The sequence below is a fragment of the Pelophylax lessonae genome (genome assembly GCF_965119305.1).
Source record: "Pelophylax lessonae genome assembly, chromosome: 2".
Taxonomy (NCBI): domain Eukaryota; kingdom Metazoa; phylum Chordata; class Amphibia; order Anura; family Ranidae; genus Pelophylax; species Pelophylax lessonae.
In genome coordinates this window covers 358,676,421-358,701,393 of record NC_138769.1, presented here as the reverse complement: position 1 = coordinate 358,701,393, position 24,973 = coordinate 358,676,421, and the positions used below count along the sequence as shown (strand labels likewise).

Genomic DNA, 24,973 nt, shown 5'->3' with positions numbered 1-24,973 from the left:
GCTAGCATTTTGTAATTATAAAAAAACCCAGAGCAATGAAGATAAGGAAATCTACAAGGATTAGGCAGAAAGAGGCCAAGCAAGTTATAAGAACTTCTAAAGCGCAGGCAGAAGAAAAACTAGCTCAGTCTATGAAAAAGGGGGATAAGACATTCTTCAGATATATAAATGAAAAAAGGAAATTAAAACAAGGAATAACTAAATTAAAAACAAAGGACGGAAGGTATGTAGAAGAGAATAAAGGGCTAGCCGACTGCCTTAATGAATACTTCTGTTCAGTTTTTACAGAAGAAAAAGGAGAAGGACCTCCACTTGAAAGGATGACTAATGAATCGTTTGATGCATGTGTCTTTACAGAGGAAGACGTTCTAAGATTGCTGTCTAAAGTGAAGACAAATAAGTCACAGGGTCCTGATGAGATACACCCAAAATTATTAAAAGAGCTTAGCGGTGAGCTGGCAAAACCATTAACAGATTTATTTAACCAATCTTTAGTAACAGGAGTCGTCCCGGAAGATTGGAAATTGGCAAATGTCGTGCCCATTCACAAGAAAGGTAGTAGGGAGGAATCGAGCAACTATAGACCAGTGAGTCTGACATCAATAGTAGGCAAATTAATGGAAACCCTATTAAAGGATAGGATTGTGGAACATCTTAAATCCCATGGATTGCAAGATGAAAAACAACATGGGTTTACTTCAGGGAGATCATGTCAAACAAATCTTAGATTTTTTTGACTGGGTGACTAAAATAATAGACGGTGGAGGTGCAGTAGACATTGCATATCTAGATTTTAGTAAGGCTTTTGACACTGTCCCACATAGAAGACTCATCAATAAACTGCAGTCATTGAGCATGGACTCCCATATTGTTGAGTGGATTAGGCAGTGGCTGAGTGACAGACAACAGAGGGTTGTAGTCAATGGAGAACATTCAGAACAAGGTCATGTTACCAGTGGGGTATCTCAGGGATCTGTACTGGGACCAATTTTGTTTAATATCTTCATAAGTGATATTGCAAAAGGCCTCGATGGTAAGGTTTGTCTTTTTGCTGATGACACAAAGATATGTAACAGGGTTGATGTTCCTGGAGGGAAACGCCAAATGGAAAAGGATTTAGGAAAACTAGAAGAATGGTCAGAACTCTGGCAACTGAAATTTAATGTGGATAAGTGCAAGATAATGCACCTGGGGCGTAAAAACCCAAGGGCAGAATATAGAATATTTGACACAGTCCTGACCTCAGTATCTGAGGAAAGGGATTTAGGAGTAATTATTTCAGAAGACTTAAAGGTGGGAAGACAATGTAATAGAGCAGCACGAAATGCCAGCAGAATGCTTGGATGTATAGGGAGAGGTATAAGCAGTAGAAAGAGAGAAGTGCTTATGCCGCTGTACAGAACACTGGTGAGACCTCACTTGGAGTATTGTGCGCAGTACTGGAGGCCATATCTCCAGAAGGATATAGATACTCTAGAGAGAGTTCAGAGAAGAGCTACTAAACTAGTACATGGATTGCAGGAAAAAACTTACCAGGAAAGGTTAAAGGACCTTAACATGTATAGCTTGGAAGAAAGAAGAGACAGAGGGGATATGATAGAAACTTTTAAATACATAAAGGGAATCAACTCGGTAAAGGAGGAGAGCATATTTAAAAGAAGAAAAACTACCACAAGAGGACACAGTTTTAAATTAGAGGGGCAAAGGTTTAAAAGTAATATGAGGAAGTATTACTTTACTGAGAGAGTAGTGGATGCATGGAATAACCTTCCTGCAGAAGTGGTAGCTGCAAATACAGTGAAGGAGTTTAAGCATGCATGGGATAGGCATAAGGCTATCCTTCATATAAGATAGGGCCAGGGACTATTCATAGGATTCAGATATATTGGGCAGACTAGATGGGCCAAATGGTTCTTATCTGCCGACACATTCTATGTTTCTATGTTTCTATGTTTAAGAGGAGAAGACTCAAGCTGGCAGTGTCACTTATGCAGCTTCAGGCAAGTTTAAAGGAGATTGAACCCTTTTTTGTTTTTTTAGATATTTTTATGTTCACTAACTGTATCAGTAATAAATAATATAAATATACATAATTTATAATATAAATTGCTTTGCAGTTCAGTGAGTAAAATAAGGATTTGATCCCCTACCAACCAACAATGTTGGCTCCCACAGACTGGCTACAGTATGTGCTCATGTAGTACACAGATTAGTCCTGTCAACTTAAGAAGGTGCTCCGAACAACTCCTCGTTCTGTGTATAGAAGATGCTTGTCCACAGAATCTCTTTCTTCCATTCAAACCTTACCATCATGGGCAAGGCCAAAGAGCTGCCAAAGGACGTCAGGGACAAGATCTTAGACCTGCACAAGGCTGGAATGGGCTACAAGACCATCAAGCAAGAAGCTTGGTGAGGAGACAACAGTTGGAGCGATTATTCACAAATGGAAAAAATACAAAATAACCATCAATCGCCCTCAGTCTGGAGCTCAATGCAAGATTTTGCTTCATGGGGCAAGGATGATCATGAGAAAGTTAGGGATCAGCCCAGAACTTCACGGAAGGAAGCTTGTGAATGATCTCAAGGCAGTTAGGACTACATTTACCAAACAAACCATTGGTACCACAATACCCCACCAGGAATTGAAATCCTGCAGCACTTGCGAGGTTCCCTTCCTCAGTAAGGCACATGTACAGGCCCTCCTGAAGATTGCCAATGAACATTTAAAGGATTGAGACCAAAATTGAGCTCTTTGGCATCAACTTGGCTCGCCGTGTTTGGAGGAAGAAGAATGCTGAATATGGCCCTAAGAACACCATCCCTACAGTCAAGAACGGAGGTGGAAACATTAGGTTTTAGGGTAGTTTCTCTGCTAAGGTACAGGCTGACTTTGCCACATTGAGGGGCCAATGGTCAGGGCCGTGTCTCGTAAAATCTTGGATTGGAACCTTCAATCAGCCAGAACACTGAAGATGGGTCGTGAATGGGTCTTCCAACATGACAATGACCCAAAACATACCGCCAAGGCAACAAAGGAGTGGCTCAAGAAGAAGCACATTAAGGTCATGTAGCGGCCTAGCCAGTCTCCAGACCTTAATCATATAGAAAATTTATGGAGTGAGCTGAAACTTTGAGTTGCCAAGCGACAGCCAGAAACCTTAAGGTTTTAGAGATAATCTAAGAAGAGTAGCCCAAAATCCCCTGAGATGTGTGCAAACCTGGTAACCAACTATTAGAAATGACTTACCTCTGTGCTTGCCAACAAGGGTTTCTCCACCAAGTACGAAGTCATGTTTTGCTTGGGGATCAAATACTTATTTTACTCACTGAACTGCAACTCAATTTATAACAACATTTGTATCATGTGTGTTTTCTAGATTTTTGGTTGATGTTCTGTCACTATCATTTAAAATACACCTATGCTAAAAATTATAGGCCCTTCATTTCTTTGTAAGTGTTCAAACTTAAAAAATCTGCAGGGGATCAAATCATTAATTTCCCCACTGTAAATGTAAATATTTACCTCACTTTACATATGTAACATGGTTACTGTCCATGGTGGTCCATTAACAGTTGGTTGAGTTAGCTAGTTTTATTGCTCCAGGATGTTGATGGGGAGCTTTGTTTCTCTTGGGGGATCACTCCTCCCCATCTGTTACTTTCCATGAGTGTGGAAGAAATGACTTTCCCGTTTCCAAGGCTGGGTTGGCGATCCACCCAGCTATGGGGTTTTTGCTTGATTGGAGAGAAGCATGGGAAGATCGAGAGGAGTGAGTGTGTTCAGGGCCACTCCGTTTTACAGAAGTCTTGAATGGAATGATTGGGATTAAGTGAAAGGAATGCCATGCATACTTGCACAATATGCTCCTAAAGCAAAACTGCACTGCAATCTGAGCACTATAAACCAAACAAACTATTTAATTCATTTTGTAATATTCAAAGCAAACTCCCCCATCCATCCCCGTCTCCAAGCTTTATTTTGCTGAGAAATAACTTTGAAAAACAGCCCCCTAGCATTTCTGGTCTTGGCCATCTTGAATAAGGGCTGATGCTTCATGTAGCATTTACTCCTGGGAATCCATCTGCCCTTAGCTCAAGCATGTAGGCAGGAGGGTGTGCTTAGCTGGGAAAGCTACTCCTCCCCTCCTAAAGACTTGTGGGATGTAGGATATCATTTGCCTAGGCAGGGAAACCAGAAAGTAACAAAAGAAATGTAAAAAAAGCAAATATGATAAATATCCTATTTAATAATGCTAGCAGCACTAGCAAGGATTAAAAATAGTCAAATGTTGATTGAGAGAGTGAAGTTCTACTTTAACTTGCATGGGAATGTTCGCCTCCATCCTCCCGACTTTACTATCACTTTAAGGCTCCATGTACACGGGACGTTGTTAAAAGTCCCTTTGAATGCTGGAATTTTTAGGACGTTTGAAACGTCCGTTCGGTCGCGTTTGTACCCGCGTTTAGAAGCGTTCCTAGGAGGTAAAAAAAAATTATTCCCCTTTAAAATGGAAAAACGCGAACGCTAAACGCGGGTCATCGCGTTTGGACGGGTTGTGCGTTTGAAACGCCGGGAAACACACGTTCGAACGCAAATAATTGCGTTCTAAAAACAGTCCCTGAACGCAACTGCCTGCAAATGACTGTAAACGACCTGGTGTACATGGACAGATAAGATAAAATGTAGATGGGTTCAGGGGCTTCTGAAAAAAACGCCCAAATGCTCCTAAACGGCCATTTCCAGCGTCCCGTGTACATGGAGCCTAACCGTAATATTACTGCAGCAGTGCGGCTCCCCTGGGTCCAGCCACATAGGTCTACGTCACTGGAGAGGAAGTGGTTTCAGAGTCGGGCCGGGGGGAGGAGAGGCGGCGATTGCCGCCTTCCTCCCCCAATCGTCTTGGAAAGTGTGAGAAGACCTGTCTGCTTATGTAAACAAAGCAGGCGGCTCTTCTCAGTGAAAGGCAGGAAGAGATCAGCAGATTCAGCATAGCGGAAACTGCGATCTCTGTAGACATACATGTAACCCCTTGATCACCCACAATGTTAACCCCTTACCTGCCAGTGTCATTATTACAGTAACAGTGCATATTTTTAGCACTGATTACTGTAGTAATGTCAATGGTACCCCCAAGTGTGTCAAAAATGCCAGTTAGGGGTCCGATCTGTCCGCCGCATTCACGAAAAAAAAAAAAAAAAAAATATTGCACAGGTGATCAAATACCACCAAAAGAAAGCTCTATTTATGGGAAAAAAAGGACGTCAATTTCATTTTGGTAGAGCATCGCACGACCGCGCAATTGTCCTCTAAAGTAACGCAGTGCCGAATCGCAAAATAGGGCCTGGTCAGAAAGGGGGAAAATCCTTCCGGGGCTAAAGTGGTTAAAGACTTTTCTGCCACTGTTTTTTTTTCTTTCAATAAACAAAACTGAAGGAAACTCTGAATGCTCTAATTAGAAAATAAAATAACTTTTTCCCTGTTTGACCAAAAGCTACCAAAGAGTAAACTCTGTTTGTGTATGGCACAGAGTGATACAGACATTTCTTTTTAAAAAGCTCAAAATGCAACAGATGCTGTGAACCCTGTGTGTTTCTGTTCAATAACACTGTAGTGACTACTGTAAGGGGTTAACTACTCAGTTAACCTACCCCAGAAAACCACTCTCAGTCTGCTGATACATAGATTGTTGTACAGCTGATCCCTGCTAAACAGATGGAGGGCTTGTCCGTGTCTGCTCTGCTTATGCAGAGCGGACACGGACACAGGACACTTTTCTCTATGGGTGGTCGTATGTAAACGCACTGTCTGTTTACACCAGACTGCCATCTGATCTGCTAGACAGATGGAGAATGCATGCCAATCGGTCTGTTTTTAGCAGATCGGATTGGACTGGATGTAGATGGGTGTAAACGGACACATGCACATTTACACCAGCCTCTCCAAAGAGGATAATGAAGGGTCCAATCAGGTCCGCCTGAAAAACTGACAGGTGGACTGGATCGGTCCGCTTCGTGTGAAAGGGGCCTAATAAGTCACTTTGCCCAAAATAGCTACTTAGTTAAAATGGCGTAAAAATTAATCCTAAAAGTATACTTTTTTTGGGAGCGTATGGCAATGAATAGGGTAGGTTTACATTACTGCTGGTCGTGAACCGACTTGCAGGCAAACATTCTGCTCTTTAGCATTTATTCTTAATAGCAGCTCCCAATGCATCAGTAAACAGTGCGTCCTCGTGCATGCCAAACCGCATGGTGCCAAGCTGATCCAAACAAACTATTTAATTCATTAACAGGTGCAGTGGCTGTGTATGCCCTGTATGAACAACTGTATGTAGCCCCAAGTAAAAAAAATTATATACAAGATTATCTAGCCCAAAAAACAAAAAAAACACACACACACACACACACACACACACACACACACACACACACACACACACTAGTACCAAAGTACTTATCTGGTTGTACTACATCAATACATACTAACCAAGGCCATGGCCCATTTTCCTTACAGGACAGTGATACTATTTAGCAGTAAAATACATCATATGTAATTTGAAGATGTTTGGGGTTGCAAAAAATTAAAAACCAAACACACATACTCACCTCTATGCTGCAGCTGTCCCACATTGGCTCTAAGAATGAGAACTAAGCGATCACATGACCGCTGATCGCTCAGTTCTCTGTCTGCTCAGAGCAGAGAGCAGTGTCTGTCAGTCATCGCTCTCTACACAGCTTTGGCCATAGCTCTTTTTCAAGCGATTAGTTTGCTTATAGTGTCACTAAACCCAGGACCCTGCATTCACTATATCTGGTCTCCCAAAGTACACAGAACATGAAAATGCAATCATTTTAGTAACTATAAACTGCTAAATAAATACCTTTTCTCATCAGCAGTATATAGCAGTCTTGTAATTTCCATCAGTGTCCAGCTGAGCACTGGTTAAAGCTGGTAGGAGGAGTTTTCATTCTGCTCCGATTGTCCTATGAGGCTTCATGACCCCTGACTCAGATGGATTGGGGACCATAAAATAAGGGGAGGGTCAAAGCAGACAGGATCCAACAGCCTTTTTACACAGTGCAGAAGGTTAACCCCTTAGGTTCCACAGTGAGCATATCAAGCATGCTTTACTGCTTATACAGACTGATTTTACTGTTGTAGTAACACTTTAAGCCTTCTATATGATGAGTCACATGAAACATGATGCTCTTTGCTGCACAGATAGCAAGGATAGAACATTCTGTACTAAAAACTTTCTAATACATATATTTTTAGATTTAAGTTGTAATGCCAAAAGATTACCTCAAAACATGCTCTTGGACAGGGCTTCAGAGGCAGGTGTGATCCGATTTTTCGAACTAAACTGCGAGAGGAACCACATGCCTTATTTTCCCATACCGGAATGATCTGAAAAACAAATAAAATATGTAAACACCATAAGTCTGATAATATTTGAGATTCCAAAGTTTTTTTGTTAATTCCATGTATAATTAGTGGCAGTAACAGCACAGAGGCTTTATGACCCCGCAGATTGTTGCCATCACCACCAAGGAATTATTTGCGACTGGCAGGCATCACAAATAGTTTATTTATAGGTTAAGATTTTAGACCTAAACAATAGACAAAGACATTTGTATTTATTACAGGTAGTTAGATAGCGCCATTAAATATACGCAGCGCATATATATATATATATATATATATATATATATATATATATATATATATATATATATATATATATATATATATTGTACATTGCCATCAGTCCCTGCCATCAAGGAGCTTACAATCTAAGGTCTCTTAAATGAGATGTACAGCCAAAGCTCGTTTGGCTTTACATCTCCTATGGATCACAGGAATGCAGTTCGTTCTGCACTCCTGTGACCCATTTTCAGCAGAAAGCAGGCTGTAGTTCGCTCTCTGCTGATGTCACAGAAGTCAGACAGTCAAGGCATCGCGTCATCGGAGTCGGGATCCGCCAGGTGCCTGGATCGACACCCGGCTCAGCCTCTCAGCGAACCGCTGAAAGCCTGAGCAGTCCGCTCCCCGCTCCTCCACAACTCAGCGCAACAATGAGCGAGGAGAGGGCAGAGCAGAGAGCCAGTGACCACCTAGATAAGTATGAATGGGAGAAAAATTAATGTTAGACTTACCGGTAACTTGTTTTCCAAGAGTCTTTCAGGACAGCACCTTGAGAGATGGCTCCTCCCTCTCACCAACAGGAAACAACCATTCCACCAAGCTTTAAGAAGGAGGCTTCTCCCACAGTTCCTCAGTTGTAAAAGAATACCTCCGGCCCATGATGGAACACATAATCAAATATGGTTAATAACAGCAAAAAAATACAATAGGGCGGGCTGCTGCTGTCCTGAAAGACTCTTGGAAAACAAGTTACCGGTAAGTCCAACTTCAATTTTCCCTAAACGTCTTTCAGGACAGCACCTTGAGAGGATTAACAAGCTAATTTAGGGAGGGATCACAGCCTGAAGGACCTTTCTACCAAAAGCCTGGTCCCCTGCTGACAAAATGTACTCCATTATAGGTTGGACCAACGTGAAGATAGCTTGACCACGTGGCCGCCCTTCAAATATGGTCTGGGGTGGCACCAGCTTTTTCTGCCCATGTATTGGCAAGAGCTCTAGTAGAGTGTGCTCTAATCCCAAGCGGGGGAGCCAATTTCATTTGGGAGTAAGCCTCTAAAATAGCTGACCTAAGCACCCTGGCAATTGACCCCTTTTGTTGCCTGAAAAAAGAACAAAGAGAGAGTTTGAAGACCTAACGTCCCTGGTTACCTCCAGGTAGTGTAACAGGATTCTTCTCACATCTAGATTGTGAAACAGTCTTTCCTTAGCCCCTGAAGGGTTAGGACAGCAGGTCGGTAGGACAATATATCTTGAGACCGGTTTTGAACTGACGCCACCTTTGGTAAAAAACTCTGATCTGTTTTGAGTATAAAATTCTATCAGGGTAGATAGATAAGAAAGGCTCAATAATTGAAAGAGCATGCAGTTCACGGATCCTTCTTGCGGATGTAATTGCAATAAAAAATACTGTCTTGAGGGAAAGATTCCTTATAGAAATAAGACTCTAAAAAAGGTTCCAATGGCTCATTTGTGAAGGTATATAGAACCACTGACAAATCCCATTTGGGAATTTTTTTTGCAGGTGCTGGTCTGGAATGAGTAAGTGCCTTAAAAAGAACCTTGCGACCAAAGCTTCTGAGGCAACTAGTCTCTCCAGAAATACTCCTAAGGCGGCTACTTGCACCTTAAGAGTACTAACTGCCAAACCCTTTTCGGCCCCATTTTGCAGGAACTCCAATACTGATACAATACTTTCCAAAATTCGATTCCTTGAATGACACCAAGTGTTGTAGCCTTTCCAAACTTTAGCGTACATAGCCCTAGTAACCTTCTTCCTACTTGAAAGTAAAGTGGTTACTAGAGGTTCTAAGAGTCCTTTATTTTTTAATATCTGCTCCTCAGATACCAGGCGGTGAGGTTCAGCCTGGCCACCTCCGGGTGACATACTGGCCCCTGAAGCAGCAGATCCTGTCGAAGAGGGAGCTGAAAACAAGGTTTGAATGCCAACTGTAGAATAGTTGAGAACCAAGCTCTTTTTTTGGCCAAAATGGAGCGATCAGAATCACTGACACTCTTTCCTTCTGTATTTTCCATAATACCAGCGGAAAGAGCTGAAAGGGGGGGGGGAAGCATAACCCAGAAGAAAGTTCCAAGGATGTGCAAAGGCATATATCCACAGGGAACCATAGTTTCGGTGGAGAGAAAAGTAAAAAAGGGAGCTTTGCGTTTTTTCCTGATGCAAACAAGTCCACTTCTGGCTGTCCCCCAAGTCCTGGTGATTAAAGGAAAGACTTCTGGATTCAGGCTCAAATCTGCTTCCCGAATTTTCCATCTGCTCAAAAAATCTGCTACCTCGTTTAACGTGCCCTTGATATGGGCCGCTGAGAAGGAAAGTAACTAACTCTTTCGGCCCACTCCAGGATTGAAGGGTCCTGCTTCTTGTGCCCCCTTGTTTGTTTAGATAAGCCACCATCATGGCGTTGTCAAATAGGATTTGCACATGGGACCCCTGGAGGTTCGGAGAGAAGGCGGCCAAAGCGACCGCTTTTAACTCTCTCAGTTTGAGGACTTGCTTGCCTCAGCCTGGGACCAAACACCTTGTGCCAGATTCTGATTCCAGTGGGCTCCCCATCCCCACATGCTGGCATCTGTTGTCACTATTTCTTCAACCGGGAAGGTCCAAGATAAGCCCTTTGACAGAGTTGCTTGATTTCTCCACCACCTGAGGGTCCTTTTGACCTTGGTGGGGATCTTAACTTTTGTTTCAAGGGTATTTGGATTGTGATCCCAAAGTTTCAGCAGGAAATATTGGAGTGGTCTGAAATAGAGTTTTGTCCATTGAATGGATGGTATAGCCAAGGTTAAGGTTCCCAGGGCTGACATAACACTTCTGACCGATAACTCCTGATTTGTCTGTAGCATGGCTACCACACTCTAATAGTTTTTCTTTTCTACTGGAAGGAAGATTTTCTGTTCCATTTAAATTTATCTGGAAGCCCAGAAACTACCCACTGCGCTGGAGTGAAGCTTGACTTTTGAAGGTTCACAATCCAACCCAAGGATTCTAAATGCCCGCGGGCTTTGCTTAGATCTTCTTGCAATCACTGAGATTTCCTGAAGGTAGAGAGGTGCCAGGCACTCTGCCATTACCTTTGTAAAGATTTGAGAGGCCGACAAAAGGCCATAAGGAAGGGCTCTGAATTGCAGATGGAGGATTTCCTCTCCCAGATCCACAGCCACCCTCAGGAATCTTTGGGACTGAAGGGCTATGGAAATATGCAGATAAGCATCCCTTAAATCGATCAATGCCATGAAGCATCCTTTGGTTAACAAATTTCTGTCAGTGAAGATTGAATCCATCCATACGAAATCTTTTGTAGAGAACTGACTTGTTTAATGGTTTTAGGTTGAGAATGAGGCGAAAATCTCAGAATGGCTTCCTTATCAGAAAAATATGGGAATAAAATCCCCGATGACGTTCTTCTGATATTACTTGATTCACAACTCCCTGTCGCATCAAGTCCTTTAATAGGACCTTCATAGCTAAGGCTTTTGTGGTGTCTTTTGGAAGGTTGGTGACAAAGTATCTTTCTGCAGGAGGATCCGAAAAAATCTGTCTGGTAGCCTTGGGACAGCATAGCCAAAATATATTTACTTTTTTGTCATAGCGCTATGTGGGGGAGGAATTCTTTCAATCTTCCTCCCACCGGCAACACCTTGTCATTGTGCTTTGTTGGTTGATGCAGGAGGATGAAAAAGGACACTTCCTTTCCCCCTAGATTTTTGCGTCAACCAATTTTTCCTTTTCTCTTGGGGCCTGCTATCCTGCTGAGCCCTTTGAGGTCAGAAAAGACGTTTAGTCGGCTGTTTTTTCTTTTTGAATGACCTCTTTGTCGGCTGTCCTGTCCAACACTGAGCCTAACTCAGGACCAAAGAGGAGATCCCCTAGAAATGGAATCCCGCAAAGCTTGCTCTTGGATGCTGTATCCCCAGGCCAAGTCTTCAACCACCGAGCTCTTCTGGCTGAGTTGGTTAAAGCTGTTGATCTTGCTGTCATCCTAGCCGATTCTGCCGATGCATCCGCAATGAAGGCTATAGCCATGAACAGAGTGGAAAAGGAATGAAGGATTTCATGTTTTGGCGAATCGGCGGTGATATGGGCCTTGATTGAGCTGGTTAACCTAGTACTCCCAAGTTTCTGGATACGCAGGTGACTGCCATAGCTGGCTTGAGATTATCCATGATGGATTGCCAGGCTCTTTTAAGCTGTTGATCCATTCTTTTGTTAATGGGATCTTTTAATATTCCCATATCCTCAAATGCCAAGTCAGTTGATCAAGAAACTTGGGAAAAAGCCGCATCAATTTTTGGTACTTAATTCCAAAGTGCCCCTGGGTCTTCATCAAATGGAAAACGCCTCTTATAGGCTTTAGGAAAGAAGGAAGGGTTTCCTCTCTGGCTCGGCCCATTCTCTTTTAATGGCCTCTGAGATGGTTGAATGCACTGGGAAGGTGTGACCTTTAGGTTCACCCAGACCCGAATACATTCTATCATGCATCTTTCTTCTCTTCTTCCAAGCCAAAAGTAATATAAAACTGCTTTTAACAAACCGTCTACTTGTTCTAAGGACAGTTTATATTTTGAGGGTATATTTTCTACCCCTTCCTTCTCTTCTTCCTCCAAACCTCCTTTGGAATGAGAGGGGGGAAAAACTTCCTTGGGTAGGAGGACCCATTTCTACTTCCACCGAAGGGATTGACTGTGAGCCCTGAGAGGAATGTGAGGCTGATGGCTGACTCGAGGAAGGATCTGGTAAAGAGGACCGAAAAGATTGAATGGTAGTATCTAGTTCCTTTCTCACTGATGCGATTAAGTCGCTGCATGCTGAAGATGCCTCTTCTTTAATCAGGGAGTCAATGAACGCCTGGCAAAGTGTCTTCTTCCAAAGTTCAGGTAACTTTGCTTTGCATGAAGGGCATTTCTTTTTAACCATTAACTCAGAAATTTTAGCCTGCCAAAATGAAAAGAACACCACCAACAAAATTTCTAATGAGTCAGGCTATAAACCTCAGGGTCACCTAGGTGCACAGGAAGTATCAGCATAAACCCCCGTGTGCCCAGACAGAAGAGAGAAGGAGAGAGACCCCATAGTAAAATAAGCGTAAGTACCAAATTACCCCTTACCTGGGCCTTGCTGGTGCCTGTGCCTGTCCCACCTGCTGCAGAGACTCCAACCATAGCAGCGCTGGCAGCGTGTTCCGATGGCTTCAGCATACCGGTTCCGGATTCCCAAAGCGCCTCTGCGTCGGACCGGAACTGGAAATAAGCACCAGCCTTGATCCTCCCCTCTCCCCCTGCGGAAGTGACGCTGCGCGAACCCTCCACGAGCGCCGCCCCTCCCAGATACCTCACTTCTGTCCAGACGGGCATCTTCTCATTGCCAGAAAGGCAGTGGCAAATTAAAAAAACTAAAGCAGCAGTGGAAAGAAAGACTCACCGTCAGCAGTTTGCCGTCCAGGGGCTGCACTTACAAGGGGTCCTGGCTCTCCCCGAGCACTGAAGGGGAAGAGGGAACCCATGCAGCACTGCCATTCGCGTGGATGGGAGGAAACAAACTCTCCATGATTAAAGGTAAGGTGAAGGCAGGGAGCCTAGTCTCTCAGGGCAGCACCTTAAAGTGGAGTTCCACCCATTTTTGGAACTTTAGATCTTTGTAATCCCCTTTAAAATGGCTTTTACCAATGGAAACTTTTTTTTTTTTTTTTTTGCTAGTAAATACCTTAATTTTGGCTTTATTCCTCCTCTCCTCACTTCCTGGTCCGATCGGCGATGACGTCATTCGGCGATCCGCAGTGTCTGCTGGGATGTATTCTACTTGCAGTAGCTGTATCTGTACTGAGCCGTGCCTGCCCCGCCTCCGCCCCGCCTCCTCTCATTGAATTGCATTGTATGAATGTATTAAGGCTGTTCTCTGCCCAGCCTCCGCCCCGCCTCCTCTCAATACAACTCAATGAGAGGAGGCGGGGCGGAGGCTGGGCAGAGAACAGCCTTAATACATTCATACAATGCAATTCAATGAGAGGAGGCGGGGCGGAGGCGGGGCAGGCACGGCTCAGTACAGATACAGCTACTGCAAGTAGAATACATCCCAGCAGACACTGCGGATCGCCGAATGACGTCATCGCCGATCGGACCAGGAAGTGAGGAGAGGAGGAATAAAGCCAAAATTAAGGTATTTACTAGCAAAAAAAAAAAAAAAAAAGTTTCCATTGGTAAAAGCCATTTTAAAGGGGATTACATACAGCTATGTATTCCAACATATTAAAAATGTGTGGAACTCCGCTTTAAGAGCTTCCTTACTCCCCCACCCAGGTGTTCCTCGGCCGGAGGAAACCCAAAAACTGAGGAACTGTGGGAGAAGCCTCCTTTTAAAGCTTGGTAGAATGGGTGTTTCCTGTTGGTGAGAGGGAGGAGACATCTCTCAAGGTGCTGTCCTGAAAGAGGTTTAGGGAAAAAATCCTTTACTTCTCTTTTAAGTCACATTCATACATACAACAAAATAGGGCCAATTTAGAAAGGAACCAATTAACCTATCAGCGTGTCCTTGGAGTGTGGGAGGAAACCCACACAGGCATATGGAGAACATGCAAACTCTAGGCAGGTAGTGCCGCGATAAGGATTTGAACCAACAACCCTAGTGTTGGTAAGCAGATGTGCTAACCACTTAGCCACTGTGCTGCCCAATTATTAGAGTATGTTTTACTAAAATGGAATTTTATTAAAACAGTCATCTAAAACATGAAAAAAAAAAAAAAGGAAGACGAGAGAGGGCTCTAAAATATTAGGCCCAACTCGCATACAAATACTACAAAATAGATCGAGAACAAAATTCTCCAAAAATTTGTGTTTAATACACCTATTATTCGAGTTACAGACAATACAATAAAATACATCATTCAGATATCACCACTCAAAGTCCAGGACATCATATCCTTCCTACGGGCAGGAAGTGGTTAAAGAACCTCAAATGGTCACAGGATGCACCTTTCACCTTATACCAGGGATCCTCAAACTATGGCCCTCCAGCTGTTGCGGAACTACACATACCATGAGGCATTGTAAAACCCTGACATTCACAGACATGATGGGAATAGTAGTTCCTGAACACCTGGAGGGCCATAGTTTGAAGACCCCCGCCTTATACCATTATAAAAGCGACTCAAACAATACTTATTTTTGACAATCCATTATAAGCTCTCCTTTCATGTTGTAAGTTCTACCTGTCTGGCTGGCCATCTCTTTCCACAACTCCCTGGATTCCCTGCATGCCCTGCAGCTTCTTCTCTGCTGTTTACATCTCCCATGGTACCTTGCTGCCTGTAAGCATTGATTTTAAAGCAGAGTTCCACCCAGGGAATACTTTTTTTTTTTTTAAATAAAAATGCCCCCGGGACAGTCAGGGCTAGTACATTCCACAATGGCTAGCCTCTGATCTGTCCCGGGTTGCACTTACCTTTTAGGAGAAATACTTACCTTGAAAAAGTATTGTCCAGCGCTGCCATCTCAGGTGTGGGTAGCTTGAAGCCAGCGCGATCCTCTTCTGCGTCCTCTTCCGTCTTCTTCGGTCCCACGATGCACTGCACCGGCCCCGCCGTCACTTCCGGTGCACGCGCGGCATGCCCAGAAGCTGTTTAGAAGGGAATGACGCGCGCGCACCGGAACTGACGTCGGGGCCGGTGCAGGCGCATTGATTCCTGGGAGCGATGACGTTCAGCTCCCAGGAATCATTGCAAAGCCAGGAAGTGACGACGGGCCGTGGCCGCCGAGGGGAGGAAGAAGGAAGTAAGGTAAGTATATTTTCTTCTATATGAAGTAAAAAAAAAAAAAAAAAAAATTGCGATTATCCATTTGTTTTTCAGGTGACCCGGAGCGAGAAGATGGAGGTAAGTATAAATTTAGGGTGGAACTCCACTTTAATGCTGACTGCGCTTTTGAAATGCCTCCTCCTACAGTAGTTCAGAAGGCAGGCTCTGAAATGTGAGACATAGCTTTGCCCACTTCACATTAGGCCCCCTTTCACACCCTCCTGTCCGTTTTTCAGGCGGATCTGAATGGATGCCCCATGCATCTCTATGGGGCATCGGATGTCAGCGGAGACATGTCTGCTGACATCCAATCCGATCCGTAAAATCTGGACAGATGGAAACCCTATTTTCCATCCGTCCAGTGGATCGGATGAGAACGGACAGACGGTCCGTTCCCATCCGATTCCCCTATAGAGAACAGCGGGGACCTGACACCTGTCTCTGCACACAGCGCGGAGACAGAGCAGCCATCCGCCTACTCAGCGGGGGATTGGCGAATCGATCCCCGCTAAGCCGACGGAATCCCCTGTGTGAGAGGGGCCTTAGGCTTAGTGAATAAGTCACAGAATTTAAAGAAAGTAAACACGTGGGGATCTTCACAAAGTAAGTTTACAAACTTCAAGATCATGTGAAAATAGGAGTAGCCTAGAAATAACTGGAATACAATGCAAGAATGAATGAATGTGAATTTTAATTTTGATCGTAGATACGCTTTAATGCCGCTTCATGCAGTTTTACACCATTAAAGTGGTTGTAGACTGAAGGTTTTTTACGTTCATGCATTCTATGCATAAAGGTAAAAAAACCTTTAGTATGCAGCTCCCCCCAATACTTACCTGAACCTGATCCAGGGATGAACACGAGAGCGGGGAAAAAAAAACCCCGGACCATTTTTCTCTGCGGGTAGTGTGAACCTACCCTAAAAACTTGTAACCAGGACAAAAAAATAGCTTCCTAGGATAATATAAGCTATGGTGATGCTACTGCTTAGTGAATAAGCTACAAAAAATATGAAGACACTTGATAAGACTAGTTCCTTTCATCTATTACAGAGGAAAAAAAAAAAAAAAGAAGACATTGCAGGCACTATTGTGTGCCAACTACAAAGAATTGCTGGGTTGCCTTACAGTTACCATCTAAGTGGCAATTGTTTGAAGGGCACAAACCGCTCAGTTAAAGGACAAACAACATGCAACACATGGTACAAGCCAAGTCTTTCTCTTGCACACTTTGCTATAGGAAATATCCTGCAACAATCAGATCTTACTTAAAATCAAAGCTGTTCTTTTGAGCAGATTTGGACTAGTCTGCAACCGGTCAACCGTTTAATAAAAACTTGGAATTTTCTTTATTTTTTCAGGGATATCCAGAATGACATGAAACATACAGGAAAGTATTCACAGTGCTTCACTTTTTCCACATTTTGTTATGTGGAAAAAGTGAAGTGCAAGGTGAATACTTTCTGGATGCCCTGTAACAGGACACAGGGGACCACACTTTTATGGGTCACCTCCTGATGTTGAGGAGTGACGGCCTCATTTACCCCAGCATCGTAAACTCATCATTCTCCTGTATGTGTGTCTCAGAACTACAAGCTGTTACGTAATCAAAGTATATAAGCTGGTCTCTGCTGAGAAAAATGCCGATATAAATTTGAGAGTAAACTTCAACTTTAAAGTGGCTGCAGAAGATAGAGAATATGAATTTGCATATAGGCAGGTAAGCTGAATCACCTGCAACAAAGGCCTATACAGCATATTGTTTGCATTCCACATAGGTACATAGTGACGTTACACATTGACAAGTACACATATCTATGTAATAAAACATATTGCCCATAACTATATTAAAGACAAGCCACATGTGATCACTAAATTTAAAGGCTTTTTTTTTTTTTTTTTTAACAATAAAGAAAAAAAAAAAAATAGATGCCATACTTACCTGCTCTGTGCAATGATATTACACAGAGCGGTAGTTTACCTCTACTTCTGGAGTCCCCCCCCCCCCCCGGGGGCTGTCCCCTCCTTTTCTCATCGAGGTGCCCTTTCAGCAAGCCATGTGTGGGGCGGGCACGGGGCTTGCACCCCTGCAGATACACTCCTGAGCCAAGCTGTCTGTGTCTCCTTTGAGAGCAAAAAGTAAAGGGAGAACAGCTACAGCCAGGACAGTGCTGGATTGCTTACAGGACTCTGGTAAGTTTTTTAGGGAGGGGGAACAGTTAGAGGGGGGGGGGGGGTTTACCTTAATGCGGGGAAAGGTAAAAAAAAAAAAAAAAAACTACTGGACTTTAAACCACTTGTAAAAAGGTGTAAACTATGCATTTTTAAGTAAAAAAAAAAAAAACATAGTATACCCACAAAGGCAGGTCTTTCTTGCTTCACTAATAAAGCAAAGAAAATAAATCCTAATTGCAGAATAGCATTATATAGACAACATCTGTTCTCTACACAGCAGGGCAATTCCATCTATCAGATATTCTACTAGAAAAAGAAAAGTAGAATATGCATGTAACGGCAAACTAACCCTGTACCCCTGCAATCTTCTCCAAATCCAGGGATGAAGGACGCCCACTTCATGTGAGCCCAGATCATCATGGTCACACAGCATGGGATCACAGCACAATGCTGAAAAGCAATGTGCGGTAGGGCTGCACAATATTGGGAAAAAAAAGTACATTGCGATATTCATTTTTCAACTATATATATCGCAATATTTAACTGGGTGGAATGCAGAAGACACTGACAGTGTGGATTAGGCAGAGTCGGGACTCACAGTGGTGGTAGGAGGTAGAAGAATCCCCCGGAGTCCCGACTTCTCCCTGCCTAATGCTATAGAGCGGCTGCTAAGAGTTCTATGCAAGGGGGGATTGCTGAACAAGGTGAGAGAGTTGCATTTTGCTGTGGATCTGTGTCCCCCTGTGCAGCCAAGATGGCGGTCGGCACAGCTTGCTGAGGGATACGAGTACACTGGGGTCCTTTTTGTGAAGATTAGGAGGTCTGTGTATGGCTTTGGGGGCACCCGGGGGATGGAGGCAAGTCCCGAATGAGTGCAGAGTAAGTAGGCCTTACCGGGAACCACGAGCGCGCGATCGCACTCTGATCTAGGCAAGGCCGCGGCTTCTGTGCCTGTGTAGGCCTGAACTCTGCGCTCTTCAGAACGGAGTCTTTCCTCCGCAATACCAGGCAGTATTGGTCTCTGGTGCCTCGATGGGTCTCCCCAAGCTGTTTTTTCTCCCCAAATAGGGGAGATTTAAGAGGATTGCTGAGGATTCTGTGCGGCGGTACCGGAGCTCTCACAAGCCGCGTCCATCCCACACGTCTTCCGGCCATGCCCCTGGCCTAATGCTAAATATCGTGTCTTCGGCGATATGAATATCGCCCGCAGAACGATAGTCGATATCATATTGACTATCATTCAGCCCTAACGTGCGGACATCATTACATCAACATTGCTTTCCGTGGTATCGAGGACTGAACACTACTGCCACTAGAGAAGTAAAATGACCCTGGGAAGTCACATTGTTGACCAGAGAGTTAATTAAAATACATGCAAGGAGGAGGGGCGGAGTTGGTCTTTAACCCATTTACTTTTGCTGAACGTTTTAAAATAGAAGAGTGGTGAACATGGCGCTCTGGAGTGCTGATTTTAAATGGCACCATGTTTGCATTTGGTGCCCCCACTGATAAAATAGCTGTGAATACACAGCACTGAAAAATGGGCTGGACATGAAATGGTATAACAGGCTGGTACTCAAGTAGTACATGTGCTTGTGCACTGCTGCTCATACAGCTGGGTATAAAGGTCCATCCGTAACCCTGAATTGTTTATTTGTTACAGTCCTTTAGATATGTTTTAACACAGCCTTTTTCAACCAGGGTTCCCAGGCACCCTGGGGTGTCTTTAGGTGTGCCTTGGCAAAATGCCTAAAAATTGCCCAAAATGTGTAAACAAGCTGGCATGTGGATGAAGCCTGCCTTTTAGTCCCCGTTCACACTAAGGCGACCTGTGAGGCGACCTGGTCGCCTCACAGGTCGCCTCCCATAGGGAAGCTGCGGACCCGTTCTAATAGGAGCGACACAAGTCGCTCCGACTTAGAAAAAGGGTCCGGAGCTTCTTTGGGGCGACCAGGAGGCGACCGCCATAGACTTCAATGCTATGAAGTCCGTGGCGGCCGCTCCGAGGTCGCGGCGCGCTGCTCGCACCGCGACCTCGGAGGTCACGGTGCGAAGTAGCGTCGCTTGTATGTGAACGGGGCCTTAGTTACACAAGTGATGGAGAGAAATTGAGGGAGAAGAGAGACATTGGAATACTGGTCAGTTTCAGTGTGCAAAAGTGTATTTGCTTTGGAAGAATAATTCACCTCGAACGTTGGGTGTTCTACGTGTGCCTATGTCCCTACATCATGTAAAACTATTAGAATAGTTTTTACATTTTAGAACGGGGCGCCTCGAGACTGTCCATAATTTTTTAAAGGGTGCTTCAAGACTGTCTAGGATTTTTAAAGGGTGACTGAAAAAAGGTTGAGAAGCCCTGTTTAACCACATGGACACACTGAATTAATATACAACTAAAACTTTTTTCCCCCCATTTTGGATAGAGTAAGGGTGGGTTATAAACTTTTGTTGTTTTTTTTTGCCATCTGTGTCCCATTGTAGAGATTTCCCTTCACTTTCCTTTCTCATAGCCAAACAGGAAGTGAGAGGAAATCCCTTCAAAGAGAGGGAAACCCTGGTTGTCACCAAAATGAGTTTCCCCATTGGAAGATTTCCCCTCTATTCCTGTTCTGGTGACAACCCAAAATGTTGTGAATTTTTTTTTTTTTTTTGCCTTTGTCTTCAGTGAGAATAGTCACCAGGACAAATAGAAAGGGTGAAACTCTCTAATGAGGACACAGACAGCAATAAAAACCTGACCAGTGTTTTAATCCCGTAGAAACCCATCTTGCCTATAGTGAACAGCAAGTTATCCATCAATTAAAGGATAGGTTCATCTTTGGAAACATGTTACATGTTCCATTTGTTTATAGGGTGTAACATGTTCCAAATGCTGCAGCCCCCTCTCCCTGTGACAGCAGTACAAGTAGAAGTTCCTCGTACAAGCGGTCACGTTTTTAAATCAGCGTGGCAGTGAGGGGGCTCCACCTACACGGCTGCGTCATTCATTCACACAGCTGTGTGTGTAAATTACCTACAAGCCCCGACATCCTTTGTGGCTGTCGGCTTGTAGTGCTCAATGAACTACCATGAAGCTGTGGAGTGCCACTGTATTTTATTGATTCTTCTGGTCAGTGTATCTGCTTGCCCGTAAGGAAACACAGATACCTTAACAGACCTGCAGAAGTCATGCATGGTAACAGTGATCTGCTGATCACTGGTGCAATCCCTTACAGGCTAGTTTTTTTTAAAGTGAACTTATCCTTTAAAGCTGAACTAAAGGTTACAAAACTTAGGCAGCCATACACGGAGTGAATTTCTTTCCTACAACCATAGGTTGCAGGAAAGAAATTTGCTCTACAGCACAGACAAGGTTGATGTGGAAATCCCTTCTGCTGAGACATTGTCTTCTCGTGGAAGGGTGGGGTTGGCAGGGGAAGCCCATGATTATTGCCAGTAGCTGCTAGCGATAATTGCAGGTAAAACCCAGCCGGCTGGTTGTACCCAAGTTGATCAATCAACTTGGTAGATTCAGCCTGCCCATACACAGTTTGAACCATGGGCGGACTCCATTCTGATGAGCAGGGGATCGTCTCACAGGAGCTAATTAGTGGTTCCACAGTCCCCATGTCTGCCGCCATCCGCTGATTGTTCTGTACACTGACAGAATGCCAGTCTGCCTATATAAACAAGGCAGATTGTCATTCTGTCAGTACAGAAGACATGGATCCTGTGTTCCTGTAAGGCTCCATGTACACGGGACGCTGGAAATGGCCGTTTAGGAGCAGTTGGGCGTTTTTTTCAGAAGCCCCTGAACCCATCTACATTTTATCTTATCTGTCCATGTACACCAGGTCGTTTACTGTCATTTGCAGGCAGTTGCGTTCAGGGACTGTTTTTAGAACGCAATTATTTGCGTTCGAACGTGTGTTTCCCGGCGTTTCAAACGCACAAACCCGTGTTTAGCGTTCGCGTTTTTCCATTTTAAAGGGGAATAATTTTTTTGACCTCTAGGAACGCTTCTAAACGCAAACGCTGCTAAACGCGGGTACAAACGCGACCGAACGGACGTTTCAAACGTCCTAAAAATTCCAGCATTCAAAGGGACTTTTAACAACGTCCCGTGTACATGGAGCCTAAAGCAGAAACCAATCCATGTCTTCCACTAGTAAAAGCACCTCCCCCACAGTAGTAGAGCACTGGTCAGGCACACAGTTGACCCTTTGTTTGCCCCTTGTTAAACCCTATTTGTAGCAGTGATCACGGTAATGTTGCTGGTCCCCAAAAAAATGTTGGGTGTCCAATTTGTCAGCCTCAATATCACAAAAAGTTGCTGATTGCGCCCATTGCCAGTGAAACAAAAAAAATGTTAAAATATCCCCTAGTAATTTCTGCACAAACCAAATATAATACGCTTATTGGGATTTTTTTTTTTTGTAGCACCCTCCTAGGTAGGTGCTAGGTAAAAGCATCTTATGCTCCTTCTGCTTTTCAGGGGAGCCTGATGTATTAGTTTGCCCGTCTCCAGATGCGATTCACTGGGTCTGAGGGAGTGTCCCCGCTGCATCCAATAGGGGAGCCTGTTGGACAGTGGAGGAAACCCAGCCAGTGACACAGACTTTTGTGAGAGTCCCAATGGGAGGGCATTCCTCCAGTGCATCCTGGGATTGCTTATAAAAGCCGAGGGGACATGTGAGAGGGAGTCTTTGGCAGGAAGCAGAATCCCAGGAGGAGGCAGATGGCTATCTCTCCTCCTCCTATAGGGTGTGAGGAAGGTGGTCTTAGGCAGTCGGCCTATTGAACCAGGTGTGGAGCTGAGCTGCAGAAGATCCAGGGGAGCTGACAGTGGAGCTGCTGGCAGAGTCTTCTGGTAAAAACAGTGTCTGTGAGTACCAGGGGACTTGCCAAAGGGTCTGCCCAGGAAGGGGGGCCACTGCAGTGAAGTCAAGGGGTCAGTTCACGCAGAGTGTCAGAGTAAAGGAGGTGCCGTGTAAAAACTCTGAAGAGTAGGGACAAAGGGGGTGGCAAGTAGGACCCTGAAGAGTGATTCACAGTACATTACAGTTCATTTAATTCTTCTTCACTATAGTAGCAAAGGTGAAGCAGCGTCCTTGCCGCATTTATTGTTAACCAGAAGTCCCAGTAATTGTGCATAGTTATTCAGTTGGGAGTATCCCCACTCATCCCTTCTCCCATCCCAGGTCTCAACAAAAAAGAAAACCCCTGGACTGTTTTCTGACTGAGCCAAGCACTTAAAATATGCTAAATCGTCAAGACCCATAAATCAGCAGCTCCCATGGGAGTACAGTAAACCCCTGTTCTATCGCGGTCCCAGTATTTTGCGTTTTTTTCTGTAAGACCTATTAATATTGTTTTATTAATTAAACCATTGTTAATTTAATATTTTTGTGTTTTCCATTGCTCTTGTTCTGTCTCTCAGTATCTTTTGTGTGTTTAAATGTGTTTCAGTTGTTTTAAAAGTGTGTTTAAAGACCTTAAGGCTGCATTCACATGTCAGCGTTTGGATCGCGGGCAGAACCGCCGCGGTTCCGCCCGCGATCCGAGGGATTATTGCAAATCGCAGGACGCCTAGCGTTGCCCGTTGATTTGCAATAGCCCCCCAAACGCCGAGCGATGTTGCCGCGATTTCCGCCTGCCGAATCGCGGCAACATCGCGCAAACAAAATCGCGGGACGCAATACGCTCCAAAGAAGCTCTTGTACTTCTTTGGAGCGTATTGCGTCCCGCGATTTTGTTTGCGCGATTTTGCCGCGATTCGGCAGGCGGAAATCGCAGCAACATCGCTCGGCGTTTGGGGGGCTATTGCAAATCAACGGGCAACGCTAGGCGTCCCACGATTTGCAATAAATCTCCGGATCGCGGGCGGAGCCGCGGCGGTTCTGCCCGCGATCCATACGCTCACATGTGAACGGAGCCTAAAATGCTTTTAAAAGTACAGTGAAAGTTATAAAAACATGCCTAGGGTGTATTTAAATAGGGTATTTCTATTTCGTGGATTTTCACTCATTGGGGGTGGGACTGGAACATAACCCCCGCAATAGAGGGGGGTTTACTGTAGTGCTACATTTTTTTTTTTTTTTTTTTAAACAACTTTTACCAAAAGATTGTAGCAGAATACATATTGGCCTAAATTGATACAGTAAACAATATTGTTTTTTTTTTCCCTCAAAATTGTCGGTCGCTCTTTGTTTATAGCACAAAAAAATTAAAGCAGAGGTGATCAAATACCACCAAAAGGAATTTATCTATGGGGGGGGGGGGTCATACATTTTATTTGGGTACAGTGTCACACCACCATGCGATTGTCAGTTAAAATAATGCAGTGCCATATCGCCAAAAACAGCCTGGTCAGGAGGGGGGGGGGTAAATCCTCCAGAGGTCAACTGGTTAAAGGACTCCTATATGCCAGGCAAAATAATTGAAATCCCATCCTGAGAAGTGTGGACAGCGGTCATCTGATCATCCTGAATATGGTAGAGGATGGGCAGTCCTGGAGACGGGGCACAGAGCTTGTGAAATAGGATTTCTGATATGCACACTAATCTAAGGCTGCTGCACTGTGGCCATGTCAGCCAGGAAACTAGCATTTTCAGCAATGCTCTTATGTTGGAAAAAAAAAATCCTTATTACATGGCAGAAACGAAGTTTGGATCCTGTACTGTAACATCCACATCACCCTGGTGTACCTGGCCTGTCACCCATACAGCTGAGCCCTATTAGATGAAGGCAGTCCAATGCTAGGACACTCTGAATACCATTCTAAACAGGAACCGTGTCCGTCTTTATAGGAGCCCAGTACACATACCATAGACACACTGCTGGACAGAGCGGCCCTAGCAGCCTCCTCACCTTGGAGCGCTTCCTCTTGCCATTCCGCCACTCTTCCATATCCTCCTCAGAAACCTCACAGGCCTCGTCTCCATTGCTGTGTATATCTACAGAGGCCATAACCGGATAGGAAGCGCAGGGCCTAAAGGGGGAGAGTGAGCTCCGTCTGTCCCCCCTCCCTCACAAGCTCCGTTATGCCGGCTGCATACACACAAACAATAGCAGGCATAGGGAGGGGCGAAGACATCTAATCCAATCAAAGCTTGTCCATCCTATTCCTAACCAATCATTGAGCAGTATAACCTCACATAGTAACCAATAGAGAGCAGAGGGGAGTGAAACAGCCCCAACCAATGTGAAAAGAAGGCGGTCTATGTATGCTCATATCTCTATAGGTAGTGTGATTGCTATTCACAGACACGGCGGAAGCGTAGTTCCTGACTGAACCTAGTGTGCTCATGTGTGAATTTCACGCACGACGACCTTTCCTAAAAGTGATTGAGCCCTGCAAGGTTTTAC

The 24,973-nt window shown here is 44.3% G+C and overlaps 1 protein-coding gene across 1 annotated transcript in view; it reads right to left on the bottom strand.

The window, feature by feature from the left end:
* MTFR1L (mitochondrial fission regulator 1 like) overlaps positions 1 to 24,622 on the bottom strand; it is a 37,581-nt gene extending 12,959 nt beyond the window's left edge. Inside the window, exons 1-2 of the mRNA XM_082246884.1 lie at positions 24,476 to 24,622; positions 7,304 to 7,408 (exon numbers count right to left, since the gene is read on the bottom strand). Of these exons, the coding sequence (XP_082103010.1) occupies positions 7,304 to 7,408; positions 24,476 to 24,574 (204 nt within the window). The 5' untranslated portion in view covers positions 24,575 to 24,622. The remainder of the gene's footprint in view (positions 1 to 7,303; positions 7,409 to 24,475) is intronic.
* Positions 24,623 to 24,973: the final 351 nt, after the last annotated feature.